The 9,622-nt window shown below is 58.4% G+C and overlaps 1 protein-coding gene across 1 annotated transcript; it reads right to left on the reverse strand.

The window, feature by feature from the left end:
• Positions 1-841: 841 nt before the first annotated feature.
• Positions 842-9,616, reverse strand: BTNL8 (butyrophilin like 8). Its single transcript, XM_019535211.1, has 6 exons — positions 9,317-9,616; positions 8,438-8,533; positions 4,247-4,480; positions 3,651-3,670; positions 2,595-2,710; positions 842-2,471 (listed from the first exon to the last, which is right to left on the reverse strand). The coding sequence occupies exons 1-6, from the start codon at positions 9,587-9,589 to the stop codon at positions 1,927-1,929; spliced, it is 1,284 nt and encodes a 427-aa protein (XP_019390756.1). The 5' UTR covers positions 9,590-9,616; the 3' UTR covers positions 842-1,926.
• Positions 9,617-9,622: the final 6 nt, after the last annotated feature.

A 9,622-nucleotide genomic window follows, 5' to 3' on the forward strand; every position in this document is an offset into this window, starting at 1 on the left:
AGACGACCAGCACAGACGCCGCACGCCGGGGCCACGCCCGAGCAGTCGGTAGGAAGGCTAGAAGGGGCAGCCTGCCATCGGGACTGGCAGACCAAACCCCGAAAGCAGTCCTAGACAAGTGCATTGCTCAGCCTGCTTCCTGTCCCCCTGTCTGGGACCCGGGGCCCACCAGGACCGTAACAAATAGGCCTCCCGCCTGCCCCACCATTGTTCATTATGTGCTACCGAAGCGCGGCTGGGAAAGCAGCTGGGACCCAAGGTGCAACACAAAGCAGCGGCATTGTCTGCGGGGAGCGAGGGGAGACGCCAGGAAGAGCCCGGGTTCCTGTCAGGCCGAGGTGACGGTCTCGGGGCCCTGCTCTACCGGAGCACGCATCGCGCTGCCCCCCTCCTGCAGGCAGTCCGGCTGCAAACGCTCCCAGGTGGAGCTCGTTTTACGAGGGAGGCCCTGGACAAAAGCAAAGGAAGGCGGCAACAAAAGGTTAATGCAGTCCCAGCAGCTGGCTGGTTTTCCCCCGGCTGGGGGTAGCAGCCACTTGCAAGGAGCTGGGAGCCACGGGTAGCAGGAATGCAAGCAACCTTGCTGCTCAGAGCCTGTGGCACTGGGCCCTGGACGTGGGGCACGCAGCACCAGTCCTCCCTACCCCCGGGGCCAGTCACCTTGCTGCAGGACCCCCACCCCACCTTCCCACCCAGCAGCCCGTCCTCCCCCAGAGCCCAGCCCAAAGCAGAGGGCGAATCAGGAATAGCACTGCAAGGCAGTAAATCCACGGGGCTCCTCCCTGCCCCAGCCTGGTGCTGAGGGCTCCCTCCCGCCGCCCAGGACAGAGGAGCAAGGCGATGACAGCACGGTCTGCTTCTGAGCTTTAATGGCAAAGCAGCAGCGAGCACAGCAGGGTACGAGCCAGGAGCCAGCGCACCCATCACCTGCTGCCGAGAGCCCCACCGTGGACACCTGGGCGTGGTGGAGGGTGCCCTCTCCTGGCCTGGCACCGGAGGAAGGGCCGAAGAGCCGGGTCTGTGGGCAATGCCGGTCTGGCAGTGCTCTGCCGCACCGGGGCCTCGTGCGTTGGGCACCTCTGGCTGGGCACTCCACCTCCCGCCGCAGGGGTGCATGCGAGTCACAGGCCTCCTGCCCCTCCCCACACTCACCAGAGCCAGGACTGGAAATACCCTGGCTCCGCAACACAGGGGAGCGCAGGCCAAGGCCCTGGGTGGGCACAGCACATTTAAGTCTTTACTTGGAAAGAGGCCAGCCCCCCAGTCTCAGCGCTGCACCAGCCTGCTTCCCTCCGCCGATCTCCAGCTGGGGAAACTGAGGCGCGAAGGTCCCACAAGCAGGCTGGCAGCAGCGCCAGGCCCTATGCCCCGTGGGCTGCCACGAAGCAGCGAGTTTGCAGATTCCTCGGCACAGCTCCCCCCGTCGCACGAGGCGGGGTAGCACTGGGCAGGGTGGAAGAGGCCTTGCACTCAGCTTGAGCAGGCAGCAGGAGCGGGCGCGACGGCCTTGCTTCGCTTCTGCAGCTGCAGGAAGGGGCTGAGTCTTCCCCCCGCACCTGAGGGGCATGTTGGCACCAACAAGATGCCACTGCCTTAGTCCAGCAGCTGACAGCTCTGCCCTCTGGGCAGCAGGGGCTGGCTCAGGGCGTAGTGGCAGATCTAGGGCTACCCTGGGCCCCTGTGGCTCTGGGGACGTGGTGGAGCAGGGGGGGTATACCAGGGCCCCAGCACTGCCCAGCCTGCACTGATGGGGGAGCAGGGGTCAGTCAAGATTACTGCTGCCCTCCTCACGGGCTCGGCTTGGGACCAGCAGCACCCACGCCAGACACACGGCAAAGCCTCAGCGACAGCAGCACGGAGAGCCGGGCAGTCACCGGTGCCGCACGTGCTGCCCTCCCCCTGGCTCGAGAGGGAACAGCCCGCGTCCTACAGGGCCAGGTGGCAGATCCGCATGGGCTCTGCGTTCTGCCCCCCGTCGCTGAAGCAGGTGCTGAAGAAGGGGCAGAGCCCGGGGGCGGCAACCCGGCGGAAGGTGTAAAGGTGGGCCATGTCCTCAGCGTTGTAGAAGGCCACCGTGCCCGCCTGGCAGTCCAGCAGCACCCCCACTTTGCGCAGGCAGCGCGGGGGGTAGAGGCGCACCCAGGGCGCGGTGACAGCCCAGTACTCTGTGCGGTTCCTCAGGCGAAGGGACCAGTAGCCGTTCTCAGGGCACAGCTTCACCTTGGCCGCCCGGTCCGCCGACTCGGCCGCTACGCCCAGGTCCCACTTGGTCTTGTCGCCCACCCACACCTCCCAGTAGTGGCTCCCGGCTGTGAAGACCTCGGACCCCAGCACGTTCACACACTTCTGGAAGCGCTTGGGGCTGCTGGGGACGAGCTGGGGGGTCCTCCGCTCCGTCACTGCCCTCAGGTTTTCAGACAGCACCAGGTTGGGGTGGGCTGTCTCAGGGTCGAAGGTCAGCGGGGCAGGAGCTAGGACGGAGGATGAGCGTTTGTCAGGGTGCCATGCACATCAGCTCCCCTTTGCTTTGCCTCGTCCAGGCACCCCCGTTACCCCCTCGCCTCCCCCAGGGCCCTGCCCAGTGTCAGACTCACCAGGGGAGATGGATGGCAGCATCCGTCTCCAGAAGATGTACTGCAGGGGGCCGCTGTACTGGTCTCGGAGGTGGTCGGCGTCAAAGGGAGGTGGGGCCTCCACATGCACCAAGGGCCTGGCAGAGGGAAGGGGCTGGAGTGAGGCACGGTGCAGACAGAGCGAGTTGGGGGGTGGGCGTAGCAGGCTGAAGCCAGGACCCTGGACATGGTGGGGTGGGGGGGATATTCCCACAGACTGAGGCTTCTGCAGGCACCAAGGGAGTGGAGTTGGCAGGACAGGAGCCCCCCAGGAAGGGCAAGAGGATGCAACAGTCAGATGGCCAAGTGTCACCCCCTCCCTCTGCCTTGCTCCCTGGCCTAGAAGGGGCTCACTGGACCGGCTTTGGTAGTGGCTGGGCTCGAAGGGCAGGGCAGCCTGCAGGGGAGCAGCACGCAGGGCACGTGAGAGAGAACTGGGACATATACAGAGGGGCGCTGGCGACTGCCAGGCTCTGGCGGCAGCTGTTCCTATAGCACCGCTCCAAGGCGCAGACACTTCCCTTTGACAGCTGCCACGATCCCACGTGAGCCTGAAGGCTGCTCCAAGCTGTGTTTCTGAAGGTGATGGGGGGGGCTGCTGCCTGGGCCTCAAGATCTATTTTGCAACAGAGCTACTCTCCTCTGAGCCCGGCCAAGCGCCGACAGGCTCATGGAGAGGTGGCAGCAGGGAGGATGAGAGCCAGAGCTACTGAATGGAGCCTCCTGCTTTAGCTCTCGCATTTAAATTATCTTCCACTTCCCCCTTGGCATGCAATCCCCACCTGTGACGCCATTCCCAAGCTCCTTGGCCCCTGCCCTGGGAACTGTGCGCTGCCCGGGAGATCACCCAGCCCTGGCCGGGGGCTGCATCTTCCCTCCACCCTGGGCTGACTCTGCACCAGCAGCTCGCCAGATAATTGCAATGCTTTAAAACCTACAAAGATAAGGCCCCTCCCCCGTGTACCAGCAGCCCAGGCAAAGAGGGCAGATAAGAGGCTCGTAAAAAGAGCCGCAGTGCATTTCATGCCAGGCACGTACCTGATCTCCAAGCTCTCCACCTGCAGTGAGAAGCAGAGAAAATTACACAGCCATCAGCCTTCAGTCCTCCCGCTGCCCCAACAAACGCTGTCCTGCACTCAGGCACACAGCAAGGGAAGGGAAACCAGGGCAGCTGGCACTGGCAGGGAGGGGTCAGCCTGGCTGCCTGGGCAGAGGTTAAGGGGACGTGGAAGGGCTGGGAGATGAGGAGAGATGCTCCCAAAACCTGGTGCCACGCGGGAGAGGTCTCGATTCCCAGGGAGAAGGGAGGCAACTCATGACACCTTTCCCACAGGCCAAGTATCCTTGGATGTCTCCCGGCGCGGATGGCATCTTTGCCAAGAAACAGCCTTGCAAACCACCCCCCCGGCTCCCATCTACAGCCCCCACTATGCCCCGTGGCAATGGCTGATGTGAAACCCCCCCCACATGGCTGGGGGATGTGGAGCTAGACCCTGCCTGCTCTGCCTCTGCTCAGGTGCGAGTGCACCAAGCCCTGGGCCTTGCCACAGCATGGTCCATTTCCTGCTCTCCTGCTTCCCCCACATCCCAGTGCCCTGCCTGGGCTTCTTGGCAAGCACTGGCCAGACGCTCACCTCCACCAGTGCCGAATCGTCCAGTTCACGCAGGGCTTGCTGTATGCACTCCATGTTCCTCCCCAGCTCCAGGATCCCATTCTCCAGTTGCCAGACGTCCCCCTGCAGCCTCACCAGCGACTCCTCCTCCTCTTTGGCCAGCTCCATCAATACTGCTCTCTCCTCTTCCACCAGGATCTGATGAAGTCGCTCAAACTCTGCCTGGATCTTAGCGTGCAGCTCCCCAGAGACTTTCTGTGAGAGGCAAAAAGCCACAAAACACCATGAAAGGGCTTGGAGGGTGATAAGCGTGGGGGGGGGGGGGAATGGAGACTGAGTTGCAGCATGTTCATAGACCCACTTGTTTTCCCCCCCCGAGTGTTTCAGGTATGATCACAATTTCTGGGAAGGAGGGTGGGAGAGAGGCAACGCTACGGCTGCAGGGCTTTGGCTGCCCAAGGCACCCACTTTCACAGGGGTCCTTTAAAACAGGGCCCATGCGGCCTAGCGAATATGGAACCACCTTATGCGCCAGGAAGAAGCCAGTCTAAAGGCTGATGGTCACCACGATTCTCCCACCCCCTCCAATGGTTTTCCAGTCTGCAGCTCCATATTATTTAACACCTACTCCCCAGAATCAGGCCACCATCTCACCAACACGCAGCTCCTGCCTACACAGCTGAGACATGCGACCCGTGCGGCTGACATTAGCACTACGGGACCGTGTTCCCCTGCACAGTGCATTAACTGCTGGCTAACGTAGTGGCCCAGAAGCAAGCTCTCTTTGGGGCTAGCACGTTTCTGGAGAACGGGCAGGCGGAGAATAGCTATGCTGACCGCAGAGAGGGCAAAGGCAGCTGTTTTCCCTTGTGCAAAGCGACTCAAGCCGGCTGCTCCAGCTACTCGGATGGACTGTCTGGCCATGCAGCTTCTGGTTCCAGCCATTTCCCGTATCCAAACTTTCAATACGTTGAAAGCTGTCACAGGTGGTTTCTCCTAGGCCCAGACCCAGCAATTATTTGCATCTCTGTATTAAAAACACGAGTCCCTAAATACCGTAGCTCAGAATACAGCTCTCAGTCTTAACAGACATGCACAGAGCTGTGATGCTGTAGCTATGTACGGACGGTCCATCTATGAACAGGAGACATAAGAGGTGCACACAGCCAACAGGCAGCAGGAGGCCCTCAGAAGACTGCAGCCAGTGTGACTGGCAGGAGTCACTAGTGGGCCACTGCTGAGTGTTTAGCAGGGACCATGGCAGAGATCAGATTTACAAGCCCTGGGCTCCTGGAGGTCACTACTTGGTGTTATAGGAGCAGGAAGACTCAGCTGAGCTGGAAGCTCTCCATGCCCTAAACGGACAAGATGCCTTAGGATGAATTGGGTGAAGTGATTAAGATGGAAGCAAAGTGGTAAGTAGCCCTTAGGCATCGTTCAGCTTCCTTCCCTGCTCTCCTAGGTGGCCTGTCTTCTCCACAGGAACATGCCGAATCGGTACGGCTGCCAGGTGTTGGCTTGGCTTCATCCCCACTCAGTGTTTGCTCCAGGCCAAATGGCTCCTTTGGATTCAGACTCAAAAGAAGGGCCAGCGCAGCTGCCTTTGCAACAGCATGTAGAGGGATTAGCACAACGCAGCTAGCGAAGGGAGGGAAACCCGAGTGGCTAGAGGCCTCTCAGCCCTGTTTTGTGGCCAGTTTCCCAGAACGACGCAGACACGGAAGCTGCTAAAATGAACCTCTTCCAATAGCCTCTCTGACACCACGGTCGTACCCAAAGGACACTGCTCCCAGCTTGTTACCAGCCTACCTCCAACCTGCAGGGTAAGATTTGCAAGCGTTCTTCAGCAGCTTTGCCTCCCAAGCTCCCGAGATAAAAATGGATGTTAGGTTCCTAAGTCACCTTGGAGCTTTTGAAGAGGCTGTGCCTAATCTTGAGACCCTGAGCTGCAGCTCAGCCAGGCTCAGAGCAACTTGGAGGCACTCCCCTTCTTTAAACTGAACAGCCCTCATTTCTCAGGCTCTTCACAGTCCTGGAGAGGGGGCTCTGTCAGGCCCATAATTGTTTTCCTTATCTCTCTCCATCACCTCCATTTCTGCTGCATCTCTCTTAAATGAAGCAACCAGAGCTGAATGCAGAATTCCAGGTAGAGGACGCACCACTGATTTCTATAATGGCCTTGTAATGGTCTCATTATTCTCTCTCCCATTTAGGAGGGTGGCGGCTGCTGCACACTGTATGGAGGTCTTTGTCAAGTGTCTCTAAATGAGCTTTGTGGCTTTGTCCTAGGAGATTACAATTAATTTAAAATCTAAATGACTCCTTCCATTGGGCAATTATGCTGTTTGTGTGCGCCAGCCCTGCCTGTGCTCTGCCTCACGTGGCCTGCTCACACTGGCACCAGGGGAACCGCAGTGACTTACTGTGGCCTTCTGGCTCCCCTCATCGACACAATTTTATGTTGGCGGCAGAGTCTGCTACCTCCCTGCTCAGGCCCTTTTCCACTTCACTGCCACACGCAGCAGTGCGCCTCCCCTGCTGCCGATCCTTCTCCGGGAAGGGAACTGGCCATTTATTCGTGCTCCACTTCCTTCCAACTCTCAGCCAGATCTGAATTCACAACAGGTTTTGTTTGCTCCTTGCTCCGTCACTGTGCCTCTTGGGCATGGATTGTGGTGTCAGGGGCTGCAAAAAGGGAAGAAAGTGGCAGGGTCTGCCCCAAGGAGCTTACAACTCAGGGAAATACACGGCTTGAGTTCTGGTTTTTCTAGCACCCTCTCCTGACACCTTGGTCCAAGAATACCTCTGGATCTGTACCCAAGAAGGCTAAGATACCAATGCGCTGGAGACAGATGGAAAGATGTGCTCAGCTGGGTCACCAGGCCTACAGACCCTGGTCCTGGTTTCCTGCTAGTGCTACATGTAAAAAAGTTATCTGCTCCTGTATCTCCGAGCATTTGCTTTTCAGTGGCCATCTTCAGTTTTCTTCTTTCTGCCAGCTTCCTTTGTCTGAAGAGGACCTGTGACATCTGAAGAGTTTCTTGAACTTTTTAGCCTTAGCAGTTTCTCTCCTCTCCCTTGTCTGAAGCTCCACTTCCCCCTTTTCCAGCCTGTTACCATTGCACAAGTGGCCATGGCATTAAGTGCAAGAGGCTTCTTGATGAGCTCCCAAAATTCTCCTTCCTAAGGCTCAGTATCTCTGGACTAGCTTTCGGCATGCTCCCGAGGACCAGGTCCTCTCCGACGGGTCAGAAGCAGGCCGAGCGTCCGTGCTCTCTCAGAAACAGGCTGCTCTCTGGTCGCATCAAACACCTTGCAGTTAAAAGCCCAGCGTCTCTCGCACCCCGAATCCAGGCCCGCCGCGGATTCTGGCAAGAGCCGTACATGACGCTGCGTTTCTTGAAACACCCTCTGAATACTCAACAGATAACAATTTGGGGTAAGCATAAGGGACAGTTCACTCCGGTTCCCCACCTAGTTCCTCTTTTGGCTTTCACAGCTGAACCGGCAATCTCGACTAAAGCCGCATCAGGCAGACATGCACACACACCACGGACTGTTACCCGCAGCGCTATTCCACGTGGTTCGAGAGGTACCACTCCCCACAAACCCGCGCCACGCGGTTTAGTCAAGCGACACGGCCCCACCTGCTCAAGAACGTCGCGGGAGAGAAAAGATCTGGATTTTCCCAAGGTCCCGGAGCCTTTTGCTGGCTTTGTGCACTCCTCAGTAATTACCCAGCGCTGTCTCTAAGTGCTGCGATTAGAGCTCTTTATCTGCCTTTCTGAAAAGGCATCTCAGCGGATTGATTGTTATCTTGGCTGAGGAGCCTTTTCTGCCGCCCCATGCAGCAGCTCTACTTATTTTCCCGACTTTAGTCTGCTGCCTGTGATCTAAAGACACTTGGTGTAAAAAGAAAGAGAGCAGCCCTGGGAGACCCAGCTGCAAGTCTGCTTGCTGGCCAGGTCTGTCAGATCCCTCAGCTAACTCGCTACCCATAAATAAATCCCTCTTCGTTCTTCTTTCCTCCAGGGATCTTGCATCTAACCTGCCCTGCCCTGCAGACAGGCCAGAAAGAGCAGCGAAGCAGGACACTGCCAGCCCCCCTGGAGTGCTTCTCCAGACACACACCCACCCTGCTGGCAGCCTTCCCTTAGCCAAGCCAGCAGCACTGCTCAGTCTATGCAGGAAGCACTAGGAGCAGGGGTTTACCGTCAGGCTGCAGATATCTTCCTCCACCACGTGCTTCGTATGCATACGGCGCTCCATCTCTCTCTGGTGAGCTTGCAGCACATCTTCAAGCTGTTTCTATGAATACAAAACAAGCAGAGTGGCACAAAGCTCTCTAACAGAGCAACAGCCCTGTACACAGCACTGACAGCTGTCCAGGTGGATGAGGGAAAAGAGACATTGTGGGAAGGTTTGTGTTTTGGGAACGAAGGCCCTTGCTCCATGTTACACCATTAACTGGTTAACCACACAATAAATGTAGACAGGTCCCACGTGCAAAGTAAGGCCAACCACATGTGCAAAGTAACGATCGCACAATTCACTGGTTAGTTATGCCATACCGTAGACTGGCCACCTGTGCAAAGGAATCATTGCGCTATAAATGTGTCCACCCAACTATAAAGAAAACCAACCCGCTACAAAGATAGTGCTTGAAGATGTGCAACAACCTTGTAGCTAGTCTCCAGGCAGCTTTCATGTGAACGTGTGCTGGGGCCTACGCTTGGTACGTGCTAGTGTGAGAATCGCCCCGTTCTCAGGCTGCCTGGTACAGAAGCCTGACAAGCCTCTGCTTGGAAGAGGCAGGGGCAGGAACTCTCCTTTCCCTTGGTTACGTGGCACCTAGCACACGCGCTGCACACAAACAGCCGGTGCAATCATGCAAGACAAGGAGCAGCTGCACAAAAGCTGAGCTGGAGTCTGTAACATGCCGGGGGCTAGAAAGGGCACTGGGGAGCCAGTGCTGCCCTCTGCACCGTGTACGGACAGGGAGGCGATTTCACAGCTAAATGAACCTGGCTTGGAAACAGGTGGGAGGGATACCGGGCAGGCACAGCACCCGGGCCTGGCACCGTGGCTCACCTGTATTTGCCTCCGGTGCTCCTGGAGGCCGCAGCGCCGCACCTTCTCCACCACCCCCGCTACCAGGTAGGGGGTGCGGAAGGTGCAGCCGGGGATCTCCCTGCGGCACTGGGGGCAGGAAGGCGGGTGCTGGGTGCTCTGCCAGTGGGCCTGGATGCAGCCCTTGCAGAAGTGGTGCATGCACTCCAGCATGACCGGCTCCGTGAAGAGGTCGCAGCAGATGGGGCAGGTTAGCTCCTCCAGCAGGCTCTGCTCCGTGCCGCGGCCCGCCATGCCTGCGCACAGACACCTGCCTGTATCCCCCTC

Source organism: Crocodylus porosus, unplaced genomic scaffold (genome assembly GCF_001723895.1).
Source record: "Crocodylus porosus isolate Cpor-Errol unplaced genomic scaffold, CroPor_comp1, whole genome shotgun sequence".
Taxonomy (NCBI): Eukaryota; Metazoa; Chordata; order Crocodylia; family Crocodylidae; genus Crocodylus; species Crocodylus porosus.